Below are 23,534 nucleotides of genomic sequence, written 5' to 3' on the forward strand. Positions count from 1 at the left end.
CTGTGATCTGAGTTCTTGTAGTTTCAATGTCATGTTGTATTTTTGCCTTTTTTTCTGCAAATATTTCCAATGCGCACAGAAGGCGTCATAACAGTTAGTGCTTCTCTTACTTCCAGGTAACTCTCAGTGAAAACAGATTATCAGTGTCTCTGTTTTTTTCCATAAGTATTTGAATCATAGAATCATAGAATGGTTTGGGTTGGAAAGGACCTTAGTGATCATATTATAGCAGCTTTCATTTTATTAAGGGATAAAATACAACTATGCTAAATCAGTTTGGCCAAGTCTTTGCGAACAAATAAATTTTAAAGAACAACAATGTAGCTGGTGTTGTAACTGGATACTTCAGAACCAGGAAAAAAATGATGGATTTCTTCTTAGTGGAGAATTAGCACCATTAGAGGTAAATAAAACTGAGGGAGACTTTCAAGAGGCAGCAAAATGCACTTGGATCAGATTCTCGCTCACAGCAAAACCTGCTCATACTGGCAGGGCATTACAAGCCACATCCTCTTTCTTTGCAAATCATAAATTTCTTTTCAGTGTTTAAATGGTGCTGTACTGTAGGTGGGTCCTGTTTTCTGTACAAGGGTGGGCTCTGATTTTGATTTGTGTTTGTTGAAGTGACTAGTGTTGTTGTAGCTGCTACTTCTGATTTCTCACAGAGGTAAGGAGGATCTGAAGGGAGGCATTGCTGGTCTGTACTGTGGTTTCTTCCTCTGCTAGTAACTTGCAGTGTGACTTCTGCGTAAATTAAGAGGGGTGAGGAGAGGAGAACTGTTATTTCACCAGGAAACTGTGCTACCTATCTTCAGTTGAGAAAGGCAGCAGAAGAGAGCTGCAATCACAGCACAACTGCTTACAGAGCAAAGACCAATAATCTTATCCCCTTGTCCAAGGCAAATGTGTAAAATGCTCATTTAACACTTGTTATCACAGGATGAAATTTAACAAAACCTGCTGGTTTTAAATTAATATATGACTGTATCTGCTAGTTGAGGTAGTTCCAAGCATTGCTTTCACTAAGGCTGTTTCTCAGATAGGTTTTAGTCTGTGCATGGAAGGTTGTGACCATACCTTGTATGGTTTTATATATTGCTTTTTAAAAAATGTCATGTAACTAGCCAATAGTGTTCTCTATTTTATTTACATAAAACTTACAAAGACATCTACTTTCTAAAATATTATTTAGCTAATCTTTCTGTGCATACTTAGTTTTGACAAATGATGCAAGGGTAGGGGAAAGATGGGAAAATGCTTGTATCTGTAATTGTGCCAAAGAAAACACATTTATTTTGATTCAGGATATATTCATAGTCGTGGAGGTTAAGAGGAAAAAATTGTATTAATGTTACTACATTGCCCATACTGTGCCTGTGGATGAAACCATATTACGTCAAGCAAATCTTGTAATACTAAGGCAAGTCATGGGAAATGTTCACATGGAAATCCCAAACCTGTGTTGCCACTGACAAAAGGGCATCCCATTTATGGAAGAAAGCAAGAAACAAGTCAAAGAAAGCCTGAGAAGCAAAATGTTTTCACAGTGACATTGAGCATGAACAACATTTTCTCAGGCCAGTTTTTCAACCTTTTTATTTTTTCTTTCTACAGTGGATGGAACTGAGGTTTAACACACTAGCAAAATGCCCGCACTGCAAAAAAATGTAAGTTCTCTGAAAGCAAGGTTACGTAAATTAACTGTTAAATATGTTGCCAGTGATTCTTTCATAAAAGCATTTGGAGTAAAATGTGTCTACTGTGCTGATTATTTTGCCATGTTCATCTGAATTTCAAGGCTAAAAAGCATGTTACATGCACATGAATTCTCCACTCTTTATGCACAAATCAGTAACTTTGACAAATCCAGCCTGCATTTATTAAAATGCTCTGATTGAATTGCTAGAGGCAAAAATAAGCTGCTAACAATAGACAGGGATGGGTTGCTAAAATTAACAACTTGTATCCTTGAAATTTTACTACTTTATGCAGTTAAAAGGATGTTCTAAATGTAGAACTTTAATTGCCTTATTGTAAAAGGAGGAAAAGAAACAATCTTGTCTTAATTTGAAACAGGTTTTACTAATTTCATAAACTCAGACACAACCTTGTGTTAAGCATCTTAATGCACTAGCTTCTTTAATATTTATGAATTACTGTGGAATAACTTGTCTACTCATTTGCTATTACTTCAGTAAGAAGGAGAAAAAATAGTATACATGAGCTGTAAGAGTTTTTTGTTTTTGTTTCAGGCTCTTTTTTGAGTATTTGGCTTTTCTTATCTGGTGTCGGGAATATTTAGTTTTAAGTGTTGTTAAAAGCTACATTACTATCATACTTTAAATTTGTGTGGAATCTCAACCCACAGGGTGTGAAATAAGACTTAAAGATATTACTTCAGAGAATTTTGTGTCCTGCTGAGTTATTTAAATATTTGTCTTCCTTTTGTCTTCCTTTGATAGGCAAGTGTGTATTCCAGTTAAAGGAACAAATGTTGTAATTTAGCTTTGAATGAGTTGCTTGGTGTCTTCCTGCATTTGAGATGCAGTGGTCAGGAGTTCTGCACTTCCAGCAGCATAAACATTGCTAATACATGGATTTAGGGCACAGCATAGGTGAGGCAGAGCTTTGAGTCGTAATGGTGGAATAAATAACTGCAGTGACCTGCTGCTTTCTGTCAGCTCTTTGTCAGAGGTTGTCGTACCTGTAGCCAAGCAGTCAGGAGGGAATGTGGGGTTCTTTATTTCAACTTATTAATGCAAAAATTCTTTCAATTAGTAGCTGACTAGTCAGATGCAAAACTATTAGTTCAGTCTGTTGACTCAGTTGATTATTGTTGCTGAAAAAAAGTAGGGAAAAGGCACCTTGCATCACTGCAGCAGTAGGTTTTTCAAGAAGACTTCTGCTGAGACTTTTAGACTCTCAAATAATTTTCATGATTTTGTTTCAAACATTTTTAAAAGTGCAGTGAATGTCTGCAAATAGCTTGTTTGTGATACCTATTTGGTTGATGGAGACTAGATCTTAATGTCAAGAATGCCTTGTAAAACTGCAGGGGAAGTTAGGAGTTACTACCCAAAAAGGTCAATAATGAAACAATGTTTGGTGAAAATAAAGTGATCGTGTCTCAGAGTGCATAAACAAAGGAACCTTTCGTATCTGGATGTTGGGGGAAACATGGTCTTGGGTTTTTTGTTTGTTTGTAATCCCATCTACCTGCTACCATTGGTCACAAATTTTTCTGACTTCGTTTTTTGTCTGTCAGCGTCTCATGTTCTGTTCTGCCTCTGGAGAGTCATTTTTTTGCAAAGTAACTTGAGAAATATGCTAAATTAGTTGTGATGCAGAGAATAAAATCCCTTGGTAAATGACCAAATCTCTTTGTAAATGGACTACACACCTGGTCATGCCAGTACAGGTAAGGTGTTTGCAGAAGCCCTACTGATGAGTAGTGGTTCTACCTGGCACACACCCTTAGTTCCACATTGTCTACTGCACTGGGACAAGACATGTAGATAATGAGGAAATTGTTGCTATATAATTTTATTTTATAGTGTAGAGGATAACACCTGGGAATGGGGGAGAAACTTTCTTTCATTGTTTTGGTGGTGTTTTGTGTTTCAGAATACAAAATACCAGATGTTTATCAGCCTGTTTCCCAAAAGAATGAGAGGTTTAAGGAAGGCTTCTGGTATTTTTCCCATTTAATGATGAAGAAACAGGAACTGTTTTTTGCCTGATGCTCTCTTTCCCAAGCTGTATATTAAAACATCTAGAAACTTCAGGATCATGAATTCAGTTAAAAGAAAGAGAAGTGAATGGTACAAGTTTTTTATTTCAGAATGCAAAATATTTTAGGTTTATTTTTTCTTTATAACCTACATTTTTTTTTAAGTTTGCCAAAATGGTAGACCCTAATGAGCTTATAACACGTTTGCCCTGTAAAGTCTGCAGGACCTTTAGGAAAGAGAGAGATGTCAGAACCCTGCCACTGCTGTGGGGGCTAGTTTCAGCAGTGCTATTCACCTTCAAAATGCAGCATTTTGATCTTCCTCTTAAAAACCCTTCTGAAAGTATGTCTGAGAGCACAGGAGACCCTGCATTCTTTCCCATGCCACTTCTTTAATAGCCTACATCCCTTGTGGTAGTTTTCCCCTCTTCTAATTGCTGCCTGATGCTAAATGGGCTTTGGTGTCTTTTATATCTGCTGCTGCTGCCTCAAAGGCCTGGCAGGTGCCTTTGGTTCTGTAGCATCAGCTTAGAAAGACCCACTGCCTTCTGGATAGCTTTGTAGTGAGTTTGCTCTCATTAGTCCCACAATGGAAACAGCTGCTTCTGCAATTTAAAAATGTTCTTTTGACCCTCGTTTTAATATTTCTGAATGTGCTTCTCCAAGTTGTGGCAGTTGTTAGGTTTTGGGGTAGGGTTTCAGCTTGCTTTATTCAAAGTTAATTTGGGTTTTGAATGTGTAATTTAGAGTGGATAGAGGGAAACCTCACTATTTAGAGTGGCCCTGTGGCTGATGTCACTGTTGGGAGATGAAAAATAGGGGAGGTTTAGACTGGCCATTAGGAAGCATTGCTTTACCAAGAGGGTGGTCCAACACTGGGACAGGCTTCCTGGAGAGGCGGTCCATGCCCCAAGCCTTCCAATGTTTAAGAGGCACTTGGACAACGCCTTTAATAACATGGTTTAACTTTTGGTCAGCTGTGGATTGGTCAGGCACTTGGACTAGATGATCATTGTAGGTCCCTTCCAACTGACATATTCAATTCAAAATAAATTATGATTTATTGGGATTGCTAAATATTCCCAGGTCTGTAATGTGACCATAGAAATATATATAGATATATATTTATTTCAGCTTTGCTTTCTGTGGAAAGAAAAAGGCAGTTAAAATGAATTTAAGATATTCTTTACATTTCCTTTTTTGTGGTATTTGAGGTGATGGTTTCTCCTTCAGCCTTTCTTACTGGATAGGAGGGGACAGAGCATGAGAGAAATACTGATGGAAAATCCACATGACACCTGCAGTATTATGATTATCATAAGTCAGACAGCTCTGAAAGTAAAGGTCCCTTTCCCGAACTCTCAGTGTGCGATACACAGTGCAATAAATATCATGCATGTTTTAGGTGTAGTGAACATGACATTTCTACTAACTTATCTTAACATATCCAGCTCTGTAATAGAATTAACTTTCTGAGTACACAGCCAGGAAATCCTGCAAAGGAAGGAACCTAAGGTCAGTTTGGCAAGCTCAGTGCTCATCAGTTTGGCTTTGGGAGACATCTCTTCCCTGTCCCATTTTATAAAACTTCTGGTTTATCTTTTTCCTTGTGTAACTTGGAATCAGACAACATATCCCTCTTCTATAAGGCTGTGGAAGTATTTAGGGTGGCTTTTGCAGGGAGGGTGTGAGAGACTCTCTGGGTGGTAAGATGCCATTATTTCTCCAACTGAGAATTCCCTCACCCTAGTCACCCCAATTCTATCCTGTCCCAAAGGTGTATGGTGAGGCTTTTGATTAAATAGAAATTTCCCCAGGGAAGTTAATGAGCAGAACAGTTTGGGGACTTTTCCTCTTCTTGTGAAGATGTATAACAGATGGCTCGTGAGTGGTCACTGCATTCAACCCTTGCCTTGCAGAATGAAGCTCAGCGCGTGCATGGTAGCTTGAGGACTGTGGATTTTTCGTGGAGCATTTTAGAAATTCCTTGTAAAGAAATAATATTGGAGTAAAGCTGCTTAAAGGAATCTGTTTGAAGGCTTTCTAAGATGAAGGCTTAAAAAATTCTAGTCACATGCTAAGCATATGAGGTCTTACTATGTGGTTAATTAACTGGAGACAGAAATTTGGTCAGTCATATGACAGATGTACTACTTCAATAGTGCAGCAGTGCTTTCTTCTGTTATACATTTATCTTTAACTATCATGAGATGAAAATTGCTTTCCAGTGCATCTTTGAACACAGAGTACAAGCATCCCAGTGTTTCTGAAGGTGTGCTGATCTCCCAGAATGGGATGAAGTACTTAACTAATGATAGTGTGCTTTAGGATGCTTCAAGACCGCCTCTACGACAGATGGTACATGTTTTATGAAGGCACCTCTCCCTCTCTAGTCCTTTCAATGGACCTACATGTTCATTGTGTTTCAGTGGAATTAAATCATGTTCCTGTTTCCCTCATTAGTATAGCTGTGTGTGATTGCAAGTGTATGACTCAAGATGTATTTACTAAACAATGCTGAGTTTCTGGAATAATTTTTCTAACCTATAATAAAGAATGTAATGTGTTATTTGCATTTTCTATTCCATTTGACTGAAGCACTGTCATAGTTTGCTTAATGCAGCAGGTAGAGACAAAGCTGTCTGTCTTGGAGTTCATAGTCTAGATGATGAGGGACAGAACTTCCATGGGATTTATTTACCTGGGTTGTCAGCAGTGATTTGTGCAGCTCATGTAACTTGTGGTAAAGCTCTAAAAGAAAATTGGAAAGTAAAAATAACTTGTCCTGTTTTTGACGTTATTAAAACTGACTTAAATGTGTCTAAAGAATACCAGTCTTTGGAAGTGTTGAACATGAAAAATTTTTAATGTTTGTGACTAAAACAGTTTGGGTTTTTTACCTTCAAGAAATGGGGTAGAGTTTAGCTGCTCAGCAGTACTGAGTGAACTATTCCAGGAAATAAATAGTGCAGGTTGTTATTGTTAATGACATTTAGGTGTGGTGGAACTGATTTCCAATTACTTGGATGCAGTGAATGCATTAAAGCCATGTATTGATGTATTAAAAGTCTGAAGGGTGTCTTACAACCTACGTTGAAGCTGCAAAGCAAGCTTCAGAGGACTGCAATAGAATTAACTTTCCGAGTACATAGCAGGAAATCCTTGCAATGCAAAGGCTATTCAAGAGACTTATCTGGGCACACTGTGGATATAGGACATAGACACACTCAAACTGTAGGTGTGGCACCACTCTTTTTGTTGTAATCGTCTAGATTTTTAGATACTAGATAATCGTCACCAATAGTTCCCCTTTAAAACAAACATGTGGACTCTCTTACTGCTTGGCATAATTGTGGACTTTGCCTACAACTTTATAAACTTTAAAATGGCGTATGTGTGCTGCCATTCTCTTCCCCTTCCCCCATTTAGACTGAACAGTTATTATTTATGTAGTTTGGTGTGTGTTTGTTCTTTAATTTAAAATACCATTTGTTTTCTAACAGTTCTTCTGTTGGAAGTGCACTGCCACGGAGACGCTGCTGTGCATATATTACAATTGGAATTATATGCATCTTCATTGGAGTTGGATTAACTGTGAGTGATGTACACTGATATACTTGCAGGGGTGTGCATGGACAAAGGAGCTCCCTTGGTCAACTAACTCTTCTTTCCCCAGCGTCAGAGTAAAACCTCTTGAGTTTGTGTGGTTTTCTGTCATCTCTATTAAAACCATGGACTTAATCATCTGAGTTATCCAGAAAAATGAAATGTTCCTTAAAAAAAATGTTCTGGCACTTTGAGAGTCTTTTCTTCGTGATGTTAAATTTGACTCTTCATCTCTTTAAAAACTTGAGTTTTATGAAAAATGGTTTTACTTCACTGTAGAAGTACTGGAACATCTTGCTCTTTTGCTAGGGCTCTCAAAACTTCCAGGTCTCCAGAAATATATATTGCTATATAGCCTGGAATGTAAGTTCTACTGTGGTGGAGGGGAATTGAATTCCAAAAATTAGAGACATGTATATGCCTTTATAATTTGTACAAGGAATAGGAAGTAAAAACAGATAATAAGCTATTTACAAATTAAAAGGCTCATGTTATTACTCTGTTACTCACAAAACTATCTGGCTTTCTTGGCTTGAAGTATCTGGTACTGGTTGCTGGAGCCAACTTTCTACCTGGTAGACATGGAAAAGTACATATGAAGAAATACCTTCAGTTGAAGACATATGTGTGATTCTCTTTATACCTCTAACTTGTGTTATAAGCTGGGTATTTTTTTATGTGTGAGTTCAAATGGGTTATGAAGGATTTTCCTGTTTACCTAATAAAAACAGTGTCAGCCAGAAATAAAAAGTGAGAGACAAATTTATTTCATTTTTTTTTAACAACCTTACTGAGTTTGAAAATTATGAAAAAGTTTCACCATGAGGTGTGCCCAGAGGCTTGTGTAGCCTTCATCCTTGGATTTTTTCAGATCCAGATGCGTTAAAACCCTGAGCAACCTGGTCTGACCTTCGAGTTGACCCTGCTTTGTCTGGGAAGTTGACACTAGAGACCTCCTGATGTCCCTTCCAAGCTTAATTATTCTATGATTGTGTAAAATTAAGCTATTAAATATCAGATTTATCCTTACTGGAGTAAAAAAGGTGCTGAAATGCTTCTCTTTAATATAATTTGCTCTTCCCTGAAGAGCAGATAATGCTGTATGTTTGACACTTTTGTTTTCTCTTTTTAGGTTGGTACACAGGATTTTGCCAGACGATTTCATGCAACATATGTTTCTTGGGCTGTTGCTTATCTCTTAGGTTTAATCTGCCTCATTCGAGCCTGCTACTGGGGAGCTATTAAAGTCAGTTATCCAGAGCACAGTTTTGCATAGAGAAATTGTTAGATTATAGCAGATGAACATCTATCAATTCTGGATATTGCATCTTGGACACTTTTAACCTTTCCTGTAAGGATTCCATTCTCTTCAAAGTAGTTTTAAGACTGGGGGTCTCTAAGAACAAATGTTCATTGCACTACATAATATGCAAATAGTTTGTTTTGCTGCTAGATTCCCTAGCTCTGAATACTAAAGCTGTGTTTACATGTTCATAACTCTGTCTTTATAGGTGTTGAATTTTATTTCAACAGACAGTATTAAGTTTTACATTTCTTTTGTTATGTTAAAATCCGTCTGCCATTTTTCTGGATGATCAGTAAGAATTCAAAAGCAAGAGTGTTTATAAGTGTTTCTACAGTAGCTTCACATTTGTACTTAACATTTTAACTAAAATTATATTCAAGTGGCTTGCTTTAAAACCTAAGCAATAAGCATTTTGCTTGAACTGCTTACTGTATCTTTTGCCTAAGATCATAATGACCTTATTCAGGAAATGAAAGTTACGAGTGTACTTTGAAAGACTGACACTATTGCTAGAGACATTTGTAAACACTGTATGCTTTGAGATTTTTCAGATAGAAAGATGCTATTTTGATAGTCAAAATAAATTTCCATTTGTCCAGGATTGGATTTCAGTTAGGATAAATGCTTTCTTATCAAGGATCCTGGGACTTAGGTGTTTGGTTTTGGTTTTTTTTAACTGGCAAATCCTAAAAGCCATGGTCGGATTATGGAACTTAACTCTGGTTATTCGCACAAGTTCCTTTACAGGGTCTAAGGGAAGCATTTCATATGACTTGTTTCATAATACTTCAATGTCACGTAGGTGACAATAAGATGGTGATGGGTTGCCTCTTACTTTCCTCTGATCATGTCAGATTTTCCCTGTTTGGGAGAGTTACGCACTGGTCACTGCAAAGGGAGACACTGTAAATTCACGTTAACTGCTGTAATACAAAAATGAGTAAACTATTACTTGGACCATTCCATCAAAGTACATCTAGTCAATTTAGCACTGACTTGCCAAGAGAATACGGAAACAGAAAGCTTTTTCTAATGATGTATTCACGAAGGATTGAGGGACCAGTTCTTGCACTGCCCATCTTTGTAGTTTTAAACAAGTTTTTGCTAAATTCGGAAGGAATGTCCTGAGTGATTTAGACGACTGTAGTAATTTAGATAATGGGGTCAGATGGGGTAAATTAATGTGGATGTTTCAGGGATACATGTAATTTAAATTATGTTCCTGCTACGACAAAATGATATTCAGATAAGGATTTTGGAGCACAATAAATGTAAATGATCAAACTGTAAATGATCTGTCTTTGTATGATGCTAAATGTATAAAAGCAGTAGCTCAGGATTACAATGTACCTTTTACAAATAAACTAATAAAGAAATAAAGATTATTATTCAAACAATTTATTTTGTTATTTATCTGTAAATAAAAATACACAAATGGAAGAATTTCCTAGTATAATACAGGAACAACAAAGGTATTGTGCAGCAGAGGTGAGCTCTGCACTGTTGCCAAAAGGCAGCCTCAGGAATGTAAGACAGCCAGAACAAATTGCTGTTTTCTTGATGTTTTGGGAAGAATGAGGAAGTAAATAAGGGAGGAGACCACTGTTGGGATTGTGTTTTCTGTAGTCAATGGCCGATTGATGGAATATGGTAATATACTCTCTTCTTTTCTTAATGCTATTTACATCCCTACCCCGTAGGGATTTGCTGTGCTTGTTTGCACCTTAAACCTTCAAATACTCTTTCCAGTTGTCTTGTATTTCAAAATACTGCCTGCCCTCCGCATCCTGAAATAAAGTAGTCTGGGGCTGTGGAGAAAACATCCACTGCTTTTGTAACTTAAGGGGGGGGAGCATAGGTATAATGTTATATTAATGGAAAAAATGAATTTTTACTTTTTCCCCCTGTGTTAAGCTGTACTTTATTTCCTATCTTGTGTTTCTCTTTTTTTTTCCTCAACCTTTCTGAGCAGAAGGGAAGATACATGGATAAAGTAATTTATTTTTGTCTGGCTCAGCATAATAGCATGATATTTGCTACTGCTTCCTTTTGTAAAGTGAACCATTGTAGTTATTTCTATAAAACACAATGTACTGTGTTATTACATTTCAACCATTTCTGGGGATGTAAGAATCCTGATACTTTAACCATGTAAGAAAATTAATGTTAGAATTTGAAGAGCCCCTACAAGGGACTGGAATAGATCTGGCTATTGGTGGAGCGGGTTTGTTTGCAGACAGTCATGACGTTCTGTGCTGGACTACATCTTGATCCATTAAACTTCTCTAAGTTAAAAAAAAAAAAATGTCCTGTGCATACCAACCACTAGAAGAAATTTCAGCTTTTATAAGCGCTCATTTTTTTCATTGCCTTTTAATTGTCTTTTCCTCAATGTGTTATTTTTGCATTAGAGGGGGGAAGGAACTATCCAAACTCACAATTAAGGGCTTCTGTGCTTTCAGGTTTTATCTTCCCCCTTCCCTACTCTCCTTCCACTCCTTCCCACCAAAGAGTTTTTATATAAACTTAGTGTTGATGACTAGGAAACACTTCAGACCTTAAAACTCTGTTTTATTTTTTAATTACAAACCTACTCATGTGTGAGTGTTTTACTAGTTTAGTTTGCACCCCTCATACATGTTGATACATCATCTTTTAAAAATAAAGACTAGAGGGTAGTGTTTCTGAAAATTAGATTATCAGAAGATCTTTGTCATGAGTAGTGTGTTGAAAGAAGACAGAGGTTTCAAATCATCCAAAATAAGAAATGAAGTGCTTAGAAAAGATGCTGAAGCAACCATGAGCCATTAGTGGTTATTGCTGAGAAACAGATAATAAGCAATTTGCTTTTTCCTGTCTTTCAAACATAGTGTATGTCTCTACAAACCGAGGGAAAGCCAGGGCAGCAGCTTAATATCAAGTGCTAGAAAATCCCTGTAACTATCTGTAATAAATAGGTGAGCAGCAGCAAAGATGATTTGTCGTGTTAGGTCAATCAAACCACCTTTTCTGACAGGGCAAAAACACTGCACTGAATGCAATATGCCCTCTAAAAATACCTGTGAAATGTTCTTCCAAGCAAGCTTGAGAAACACGTCAGTAAAATTACTCAAAGATAGCAATTATCAAACTGGGAAGATGTGGCATATACATGCCAGCTATTTAGAAATAATATTTCTGTAAAGTTGGTGTGCTGTTTGCTTCAGCTGTTTCACTCCTAGCTGATGGAAAATGAAAGCAAGCTGAAAAACTGGATTAAGTGAACCCATACTTATTGCCCTTCTTATGTGTGATTCAGATTTACAATGCCAGAGACTGAGCCTCCCCTTTCAAAAAAATTTGTTGTGGAGAGGTAAATCCATGTTGAAGAAATGAGTATCACTTAACTATCTGCAATAGAAAATTGTAATAATGGCATTTAGTATATTGTGTAATGTTTGGAAGTTGGACACTCACTATATTAAATACTGCTTCATACCAAAGATTATTTTCTTTATAGTGGAGTTATAAATCACATTTGTCTCAGGAGCCATGGCAGATTAAGATGTCCCTGTTTCTCAGCCTGCCAGCTATGTCTGTGGCTATACCAGGGCCTGGCAGCAGAGCTGTACGGTCAGAGGAGTGTGAGCGACTGCGCTGTACACTCATCCCTGGGGGCAGGGGGAAGCTGGCTTGAAAATAACTTAAAAGTGCCTCTGTAATTCAGATTCCATTCAGTGATTTTATTGGTACAGTCTGTGCCGCAGATCGCACGAAGGTGAAAGAAGAAAAGGTTGGAGGTCATGAAGGAGAGGGGAGAGAGGAGCTTAATCCTATTTATTTGCAAGATTTTTGTTATGGTTATTTGAGCCAACAAGAAAAGAGTATCTAGGCACAGTTTCCTACAGCTTTAACCACAAAAAGGCTTTTATTTTAGAACAATAAAGCTATTTGTTACTGTGATTAGCTAGGAACTCATCATGTTACACTGGAAGCTGGAGGTGTCTACCAGGGAGGTATCCCTGTATTAGTTTCTCTGCTTTTATATTCATCCGTAGGCATTCACTATTGGCTGCTTTTGGAAAAAAAAGGATATGAAGCTAAACAGATTTTGGATCTGGACATTTATAGCAGTTTTTATGGTTCCTTTTGAACAGGTTATTAGCAAGAACTGTGTTCAGCTGTCTTGTGAACAAAAGTAACAGATATGATGGAGTATGGATTGGAAATTGCTGACCCAGACGACAAGTTATATGTCGTTGCAATGACTTAGTAAAATGATTATCAAACGGGTCTGAGAACACTTGTTAAAAATAATGGCTAAAAAATAAAACTGGATGAGAAACATGGGTTCATAAGGACAGTTGCATATTATGGCTTTATCCAATAACGGTGTATTTTGTAATGGAGAAACAACAATTTATTTCAAAGTAAATGTAATACTAGCTTTTTTGCATAGCTTTATATCAATTTGTAATGACATGGTTATAGTTCCAGTTTACTTAAATTTAAGTGTGTTGCTTAGTGTTTAAAAAAATGGGGGAGGGACAAAGAGACTGAGGTTAGAAAAACACCTCTGAGGGCATGCTTCTTATTTTTCTTGCAATATTTACTTGGGAAAATGATGTGGCTGATGGCATTTCAAGACTGACTTGAGTAGGAACTGATGAGAAATAAGTTGCTCTTGGGCTTAGGGGTCCAGGCCAAAGATGTACAGCGTTTTACCTTCACAGAAAGATCAGACTGAATTTTTAGTATTTCCAAAGCAACACCTTTCAACTTTCACTGTTATTTAATGAAGCCTCTTACCCATGTATCTTACTCATCTTTCTTGTCATACTTTCAGTTCTTTGTTTAAAACATTAGCTTAGTTGCCTAGATAGGAAATCGGTAGAGAATTTGATTTTTATATTATTTACCTCCAAAATTTTGCATATGTAGTATTACTGGAGTATTTTGGGTCCTCTTTGTTTTTGTAATGCAATGATCATATTTTTTTTGGCATAGTTTTAATTTTATGTCTGTAACTGCTGCTACTGCATATAGTGTCTGCCAGTTTCTCAAGTTAAATTTTTGAAATACTTTGAATTCTTGCCTATTTAAGGGGTGCCTTTATAACTACTGAACATAACTTCTCACCATTTCAGAGAGATAAAACAGAAAGCACCTTTAAGAAATGAATCTTTAATAACAGAATTTTTATTGAACTTCAGTTTGAAACACATAACACACCTCCCGACTGCATCACTGTGTAGCTGATGTCTTACACAGTGCTGACATGAGAACTGTCCCCAAATTCATGAATTTTATTCTAATTAGAAAAACACTAAAGTGGTCTCATTTACATAGTGCTGAACAGAACAGATGCTGTGGCTTTCCTGAAAAATCATTAGAATGTACATTTCTATTCAAAATACTACCGGTTTTGTTTAAAATTCCCTGTCACCAGCATCAGAGGTGATATACAATAGACTTCATTGGCTGGTAGGCTTGCAGCAAATTAACACATTTTGTCCCTGTTAACAGTGAAAAGAAGACACAACCTTACAAATGGGATTTTTCTTTCCAAATCTGGAAAATATAATGTAGTAGTTATTATTGATAATAAAACCTCAGATGTACGAACACACTGCAATTTATTTTGCAAAGGCAAAAATGGCATAGTCATAAGACACTATATATAGTTCTGGTATTACATCTGTGGCAGGAATCTTAACAATAATGCTTCTTCCAGATTACCAAAGTAAAAATTAGTGAATATAAATATTTTTTTCTTCATATTTGCTTTAAAGTAAATAGCAGAAAACATAATCTATTCAATATAGTGATTTTAAACCAATATCGTTAAACCAGAACAAAAACACTCTACTGCCCTTCTGTTTCAATTTAGTTAAAAACAAAAATTCAGTGCAATTGTCTTGGAAAAAAAATATTTTTTTTTTTAAAGAGAAATCCAAACTGAAAGCCTGGGATATATCTCATTTTAGGAGAGAGTAAATGAAAGCTTTCCCATTCATAGTTTCCAACGTGATGAATTATAGAAAGAATATTGTTGCTTCCTCTTATTCAGGCTTTGTCAAACAAACTATTGAATTTTCCTACGCTTTTAGCATTAAGAAGAGACAGCAGGTCAAGAATGTGGAGAATTCAATGTCATGCTTCACTGCATGTGGGAAAAGGAATGCTTCTGCCATGCACAGAGCGCGTGGCACTGCGTTGGCCTTGACACTGCCCCTCTCTACACATGAGAAGTAGCCTGCCTGTAACACTAGCCAGCCATTAGCACAGGGATATGAGCAAGAACTTCGAGCACTGACAGAAAAGCCAGTATTACCATGGCACAATTTATAATCTTGTTACGCCCAAAATAGCTCACATATTTTTAATACAGTATTAAGTGTACTGGACTGTCACTAATACTGATTCGGTTTTGGGGAGCAGGCAGAGGAAGAAGAAAATTTATACAATTTACAGTTTAAATGTTTATATTTGTGAAATTTAATTTACTTCCCTGCTAGGATTATCTGCTTTGAGTTTCACACTTGTAAGAGCACAGGCTGGCTGAGTTAGAAAGCTTGAATGGAATTTTCAAATAACAGCAGATCCTAATCTTGCCTTGAAGGAAAGCCTTGGTGTGAGCTGACTTAATGAAGTATCTATGTGAGCTGACTGAACCCAAAGTTTCCTATTTAATCATTATTTATGGAATCTCCGTCATTCTTCTAAGTCTATAGTTTTTTCTAAATTGATGAGGAATATAGGCTTTAATGAATATAACAATTTATCTTTCATACTCTTTGACTAAAGTGATACAACATTTTCTGTTTAGTACAGCCATATATAATGTCGTTTCCATGATGGCCATATTGCTAACTCTGCTTAGATTCGAGACATCAAAAGTTAGGATTTACTTATTCTGCAACGAGTGGTGTTGCTGATAAGAGACATACCACTGGAGTCCTCGGAAGTCACTTTCCAAGAGTCAGATCAGGCTGAACAACAAATTCCTGATCCAGGGCAGCACATGCTTAATGTTCAGAATGGGATACTGCCATCCCTGTTTAACTTCAAAATATGTGTATCTGCTCGTGGTTGTAGGGGAGTGGAGAGAGGGTCGGAGCAACTCACAAACGGTTTAGTTTCTTATTGAAACTGATTTCTGAAGAGTACTAATAGACTCCTGCAAAGAATGACTGAGAAGACTCCCTTCAAAATCTCAACTTCCTAAATGCTTTTGTGCTTAATTAAAAACTTCAGATTAAAAACTAAATAAATCTGAAAATGGGTTATGTTTGTTGATTAAATTGCAGTTAATATGTTATTAAAATGACTGTTCCAGAAATGTTCAGGTTTCTCATGAGCCTTGGTTTTAATTTAGTATCACTCCAATGGCAGTTAAAAGAGCATGAAATACCTGCCTACAAATCTTTTTTATATTTACAACCTCTGAGGAAAAATGTCATTTTTTCCCACATCTTGCATAAACAGATTTTTTTTTTTTTTTTGCTAATTGGCTTCACTACACTTCTATGATAAAAAACAAATCTTGATTAAAGTTCTTCATAAAATATTTATCCTAAAATATTTTATTTAAACTTGTACTATAAGCTGTGGTAGAATAATATCAAATAGGGAGATGCAATGTGCTGGTATAAATTTGTTCCAGACTAAGGCATAGTATTACTGTAAGACTTTTAAAGCCCTAGAAAATAAGATTTATAAATGAAAACAAAAGAATACCTGTAACTACCTTGTGTGGCCAAGTGCCCCTCTAAGCATATGCTCAGAGAAGAGACTCATTAACAAACAATATTTCCTGCATAGACATGAGAACTTTATCTGATTTAAAAAAATATTTCCTTTTTAATTTTAGTAAGATGAATCTAAAATCCTTTAGTTTTTGCCAGTTAGGGGGCCACATTCTGTGCTTATTCTCAATAACGTCAAAGACTTCAACTGTTAATTTTGCAGACAGTGAATTTCTTTTTCCAATTCATATAGTGAAAATGAGACTTTTGCATATTCAAAAAACAAAATTAATTTTGATTCCTGTGATGCTTGTATGGCTTTAGTTCTGAATAGGGTTTCTAGGCACTATTTTTTCTTTTTGTGGTTTTTTAATTTATTCTATGTTTGCTTAATGGCAGCAACAATTCCTTTGTTTATGGCTTGCTCTTGTTCCTTTTTCTCACTTGCTGTTTGGTGACCTTTGCTTTTTCCCTACCTTTGTCAGCGTTTAAGAGGCACACAGTAAATTACAAGGTGAGATCCAGAGCATCTGGGTGAGAAAAACCACCTTGTGGGCCAGAACAACCTGCTGTCCCGAGTTACCAAAACAGCTGAAATTTGGTGGGTCCATTGCTATAATGAAGTGGCAAACTTAGCTGAGTACATGATGAGTGCATTGGAACATAAGCTGTACAGTTTCTGGCTTCTTTTAGCAGGGCAATCTTCAGCAGGCAATGCCAAGCCAAGGCCCACAGTGCATTAATTTTCCCTTGGTTCACCCCAGTGCAAGTCTTCTCTTGCCAGAGCCTTCCTGTTTCTGGCAATTAGATTCTATAGCAAGGAGTCCCTGCCCAGGCAGGAGTTATTTCACTAGCTCTATCAAACTGCTATTTCTGGCAGAGAAAAGGCAGCCGCTAAGTGGATAGACGAAACTTCCAGTGCTGATCTTTCTCCTCTATTCCTCTTAACTGCTATTTCTCAGATCACTTCAATCCACTTTCCTGGTTCTCTCATGCGAGTTTGCACGGCAAGAGATCACAGTTTCACGCAGTGAAGCAGAGAATGGTGTTCTGACATTTTCACTTTCTTCAACAGCACACACAGCAGCCAGCTGATCCCTGTGCTGTAGGCAGGTGTATGCTCCAGATTCTGATTTAGGGCAAGACTAAGGCTTGTCCCCTGCCTCTTCCTTGTCCTGCTTCCAGAGAGAATGGGGTGTGTGAGCTGAAAAGAAGCTGCACTACTTCTCCCTGTCCTTTTCCACAATTAGAATGTCTGCTGGACATCACATCATCTGTCCTGCAGTATACATACAGGTGCAGAGACAGAAAGGGCTGCAATCACATTTGCTGTACAAAGCTTTTAAAACCCTGATACACATGCACATAGAAAAACACAGAAATGCAGGTGACACATTACATAATGCAGAAAGATCAATACGTGCTAAAGGTATAGACTGCTGTGACAGTTCATTGTTACAAGCGGTTAGATATACACTACCACCTAGAAGAACACTGAACTGAATTAAGACAGTAATTTAAAAGCTATAGAAATATTAATCTCTCTTGTAAGTAAATTAAAATTTAAGTGGCACTATAAGTAAGAAACTTTATTCTGATTCCTTATAAATCAACCATACCTTGCATCTATCTAGAAAAAACTAAAAAAGGTCAGATTTATTCCATACTAGGATGTGGCAATTTGCATTTAGTAATTTTACAATAATATATTTTAAGGTGACAAAGCAAATCTGATTTTCCAGGGTGCATTACAATCAATCAATTTACATGGGATTAGTTTTCACTTAGGTAATTCTTACCCTCATATGTATATACACACAGCTGAACACATAACGGTTTTATTATCTTGAAATCTTATTTCCTATTTGGCATGTAAACTAAAATTGACAACAATTTTGGCAACCATTTTTCCCCACAGCTATGACATAAACAGATTATTATTTTAAACCAGAGAAACATGAATGCATAGTTTTAATGTGTGCAATTTTTATAATCACTACTCTTTTGCACAGCTCATACGTGTTTCCTTGTGTCACATTCCAAACTTCGGTCTTTTTTTTTTCCTCTTACGCTCTTGGTCCTGACTCTTCTATCCCCATTTTACTGTATCTTTATTTATCAGTACAGGTTTTGGGGGCATTTGATGAATCATGCTGATTTAGTCTGAATCTAAAGGCAGCAATGTCTTTGACCATAAGACACTATATATACTCCTGGTATTAAAAGCTATGACATCAACCTCAGTCAGCATAAAACTAAACCCAGTTCCCATGACTGAAATACTGGAAAGTAGAATTCTGCATTCTGTTGATTTCTGATTTCTGTTCTGATTTCTCTTGAAGTTTCTTCAGATTTAGAGACTAACTCCAGCATATATAAAGATTTTTTGGTCTTGTAATTCTGCTATGACAGATCAGATATAAGAATTTGGAGTAAAGGAGTCTATACAAGTAACAGGTGAAATTCTGGCCCAAACCCAGAAAAAAAGTGGAAAACTTGCACTAAATTCACTAAGCCATGATTTCAGAATTGCAGACTCCCAAAGCAAATTGAGATCTTACAGGATATTATTATCAACTATTAAATGTGTGAGTCTCTTTCCGTGTGCACATATAAAAAAACACACAAAAGAAATGTATGTGAGGTTTTTAAAAAATTTGTCTACTATTAAGTGCATGTGTACATAGATTGTAAAACTTTGTTGTTCCAGATAATGATAGATGTAGATTAATTTGTATTGATTGATTCATGTAGGATCACAAATCTTTCCTAACTTCTTTCTCTTATGCTTTTGTTAATACAAAAAAAAAAATAAGCAAACAGCAGATATCTTAATACTTTTTGAGATCCTCCTTCACATACAAAGCTAGTTCCACAAGCTGTTAGCGGCAGTCTAGCTGTTTTCCTTCTCTAGGGATCAACTGTCCCATGGCATCTTTTTCCACTACCCAATGCAATCATAGCAAAATAAAGCTCTGCACCTGAGATGTGCCCTCCACCTGCTAGTTCCTTCCACAGAGGCACAGTTTAGCTTACCAAAACCAAAAGGGCAACTCTGAGTTGCGTGCAGCGCCCATGCTGGTCTAGGCAGTAAGAGCAGACCCTGCTGCCAAGGTAAAACCCCGGTGACATAACAGAACCTACAGATTCCATGAACGTTTCAGTCTGTTAGTCCTCCTGCCAGTAGCTGCTGGGATCCCCTTCAAGAAGCTGGACGCAAAGGTGGTTTTTCAGAGCCTACAAAGTAAGGTCAGTTGAAATTTTGATGTTCAGTGTCTGCTGTTATTGAGAGTATTCAGTTCATACATCCTGAATGCACTGTTCAGTCTGGGTGCGGTAATTCACCTCTGCAATTCAGTACTGCCATCCCTCAGTGATGAGAGATGAGCAAGGCAGTCCTCCCCCAAAATAATGAATGTTTGATTTTGGTAGTATGTCTTTCATATATTTATTTACACAATTCTTTTTATTTGCCATTTGGGAATTTTGTGGTACTTGTACAGTGCCTTTGATCCATGTTGTCAAGACTTTTCTCCACGTTTTCTCACAGAAATCAGAAATTTTGAAGAAAAATGTTAAAAATCTGTTCTAATTAATGATCCCAGAAAATTAATTTGAAAGAAAAATACAAAATCCTAATCCAATAAAAGCATGACAGTTGACAGAAGTGAAAAAGGGTTTTTTTGTATGCGATGAAAATTTATTTTCCTATATTAATGCACATAGTATTATATGCTGATCATAAACATTCAAAGCTCTTTTTAGTTACATATGGTAAGCAATAAATACAGTAATAGCTTCATACTTTTAATTCAACAGTTTCTCTAGTCAAAAAGAAAAAGATTGATACTCATTATTAATATTCTGAATTCTCAAATCTATTGAAAGAACAGCATTGGTATAGTAAATAGCTCAACTTCAGGAATAGGCAGGGGGTAAAAAAGCTTTTGCATTCTTTCCCTGTGCTGCCGTCACAGGACAAGTCGCTAGTTAACCTGAAGCAGCCACTTCATAATGTACAACTAAAATAGTCTGTGTGCACACATGAACATTTACATGTGCATTCCTCTCTGTTGACTAATAAAGCATACATCAGAAATAATGCTTTTTTTTTGCTTTGTGATGAAATTGCTTTAAAAGTGGCTTTAGAAAAAGACTCTCCCAAAAAAGTACTGCTAAATAAATCACAATTATATATGCAAATAGGCTGATTACATTTGGCTGCACAACTGAATAAGAAATTACACTGAAAATGGCTTTTTTTAAACTTGCAACTGCAAGTCTGCCCCCAGGCTGACCCAAGAGTCCCTTCATTGCAGCACAAAGCCATTACTTTGCTATTAAGTGCCATCCATTACAAAACTAAAACATGCACAATTACAATTACATGCTCCTTTAGATGTGCGATTGCTCATTTTTACACGTGCAATATTGATATTGTTTTTCATAAATGTTTTATACTTTCCTGAACCGTATCTAGTAAAGGGACAAAATGTGACTGCGTGGCCTTCTGCAATCTACAGCCTTTAGGAGCACAAGCAATATGTTAAAAAAAAAAAAGAAATTATCTCTCTGATTAGTTCGCCAAGTAGGAAAAGTTAGTTGTTTTGAGGGTGGGTTTTTTCCTACATTTATGCATTTTGTTCACACATCAATAAAATATTTAATATTCATACTTTGCTATATATAATAAATCTCTCCTGGCTAGACCTGTCATTGACTCTTTAAATTAATTATATTTTATATATCAGGTATTTGACAGAACACTAGATTATTATCATGTAATGTGAGAACATAAACAATACCAAATGAAATAGAAATTTCCAGTATGGTAATAACCAGCACTACGCAAACTGTGAGACAATTGCTAAAGTAGAAAAATTCTTAGCTTATGTCTTCGTTTCCCACAATCAGAAGCAGGATTCTCTCTAGGCACAGGCAAAGCTGCTTAAGACAGCGGGTTGCTGGGCTCTGTGAAATGGCTGTGGTCCAGTGCTCCCTCCGCCTATGCCAGAATGCTGGAAAGCTGGCCTCACTGCTACTGCTGGTATTGCCAACTCATGGGTGGCAGCGTGTGAGGTGATAACTGTTCCTGCTGGGGCGGTCAGCACCTCAAAAACCAGCCATTACCAGCCCTAATATTCCCATCTTCGCAGCAAGCCCAGCAGCAACAAGCTTTCTTGTATCTGGCACACTCCATTTCTTTCCTCTTGCCCTATTTCTGCTCCTGCCCCTTCTTCCTCACACATTAAAAGCAGCAGCCCAGTCTACAGCTCCTAAGAAATATACAGGTGAGGTTTTTTTACTGTTTAATTCATCCTTACCTTATTTAAATCTGCAAAAATACTGAAAGGATATGTAATTCTACATCACTGCACAGGATACCATTGTGATATGTCAACCACAAAAAGGCTATTGTTGATCCTGTGCAAATCTGGTTTGCAGCACCTGGCATGCTTCTTTCCAAAACCACAACAGCCCCGTGAAAACTGTACATTTACGTTGGTTGCCCCATTGACTTTCCCATCAGTAAATGTTCTAGAGTAGCAGTAGATGTTTAATATTTATGTGCACTTACATATTAATAATTGATAATCTATTCTGATTTAGCTAAGGGAAATGGTTGACATGAACAGGGGAGTGACTGTTTTACATGATGATCTTGTGAAAATAGATGATGGGTGAGAAGAAACACGGCATGTCTGGGTACAAACTAATTCACTTGGGAGAAATTACTTCAGACTTTAAGTGGCAGCAAGTGGGCGAGTATGCAGATGTACTGTATCAGTGTCTGCAAAAAGAATGTGATGGTGCACCATGCGCAAACAGTTCAGGAAACTAACTGGAAGACGATGTGTTACAAGAGAAGATTATAGGAGCATGGCATCTATATATTAGCCTCCATTTCAGGGACAGTATTCAACTCTGCATGCCTGACTTAAGAAAAAAATCAGAGATTGCAGCAAAGAAGAACCAAGATACTTAGCGGAACAAAAAAGTGTTTATACACAACAAACCAGGATTGTAAATCTTAACTTTGGATATGAATAATTAATACCTGTTATTTAAGTACTCACTTTTTATATAATTAAGTTACATACTTGATGTTACCTACCTATTTTGAACCTCTGGAATCAGTTAGTAAGTGCCATAAAATGAAAAAAAAAAAAAAAAAAGAACAAAAAACTTAACAAGAAGGTTAAGGGCTTTTCAGAACGTTGTGTGCTGACGTAATTGAAGTAAGGTGACTACCTGGAATCTAGCAAATTAACATGAGAGAATTTTAGTCTGCCCCTTTGGGAGTTAGCAAGGTGTCCTCATTGTTACTGTTGATTACATGTTGTAAGAAAAAATAATTTTAATTTCCAAAACACGCAGGATGACATCACTTACATAAATGACAATCCCGTGGCCACTCTCTGGTCCCCTCATACCCGTGTAACTGGTGGGTGCAACTGGTCAGGTTGGCAAGGGCTGTTCTCTGATTCACAAACCACCCCTGACAGCTTTCCTAGGCCTGGGGATTTTCCTTCTGGACAACTCCAGATGTGGAGGCCTCACAGTTTTCAAAAGTCACTTATTTTCTCCTCATTTCCACTCTAAAGACAAAACATGACTATACTTCAGAGGACAGATAAGTAGTTCTAAGGATAAACAGAATTAATTTTTGAAAGAGTGGTGAAGTCTCATTGACTACCAACAAAGGTTGCAAGGAAAATAATGTGGAGAAGTGCTTTCTGTTCAGCCAGGACATCACTCAGATGCCAGCAGACTCTGAAATTGCACTTTTTATGGACATCGTAGTGCTTGAGATCAGAAATCACCCCCGGGGTGCCTCAGCGCATAGCTCTCGGAGTAAGAGCACAGGCAGCACTGCCCCTCCCTCACACCGACCGGCCCTCTCTCTCACACAAAACCAAAAACGTAACCACAAGGCACCCTGCAACCTGAAACAGCAAAACTTCGAAGGCAAGTGTGAAAGAATCAACGAAAAGCTTCACAAACGACACCACCTTTATTGCCACTCTCAGTCCTGACACAAGGGGCAGCTGGCGCCAACACCTCATCTTGCCTTTCCTGCGCCCTGGGGAGGGCTGGCAAAAATGGCGGCCCCGCGTACGACCCCCTTCCAGTCTGCTCCCTCTCCCTAAAGGGCAGCAGGTAG

The 23,534-nt window shown here is 37.2% G+C and overlaps 1 protein-coding gene across 1 annotated transcript in view; it reads left to right on the plus strand.

Annotated features, from left to right (window-relative positions):
• The window catches only part of LOC104467747 (type 2 phosphatidylinositol 4,5-bisphosphate 4-phosphatase-like), a 22,539-nt gene extending 12,502 nt beyond the window's left edge, over positions 1-10,037 (plus strand). The window contains exons 7-9 of the mRNA XM_010081636.1: positions 1,615-1,667; positions 7,234-7,324; positions 8,469-10,037. Coding sequence (XP_010079938.1) covers positions 1,615-1,667; positions 7,234-7,324; positions 8,469-8,612 — 288 coding nt within the window. The 3' untranslated portion in view covers positions 8,613-10,037. The remainder of the gene's footprint in view (positions 1-1,614; positions 1,668-7,233; positions 7,325-8,468) is intronic.
• Positions 10,038-23,534: the final 13,497 nt, after the last annotated feature.

Source organism: Pterocles gutturalis, unplaced genomic scaffold (assembly GCF_000699245.1).
Source record: "Pterocles gutturalis isolate BGI_N339 unplaced genomic scaffold, ASM69924v1 scaffold39409, whole genome shotgun sequence".
NCBI lineage: Eukaryota > Metazoa > Chordata > Aves > Pterocliformes > Pteroclidae > Pterocles > Pterocles gutturalis.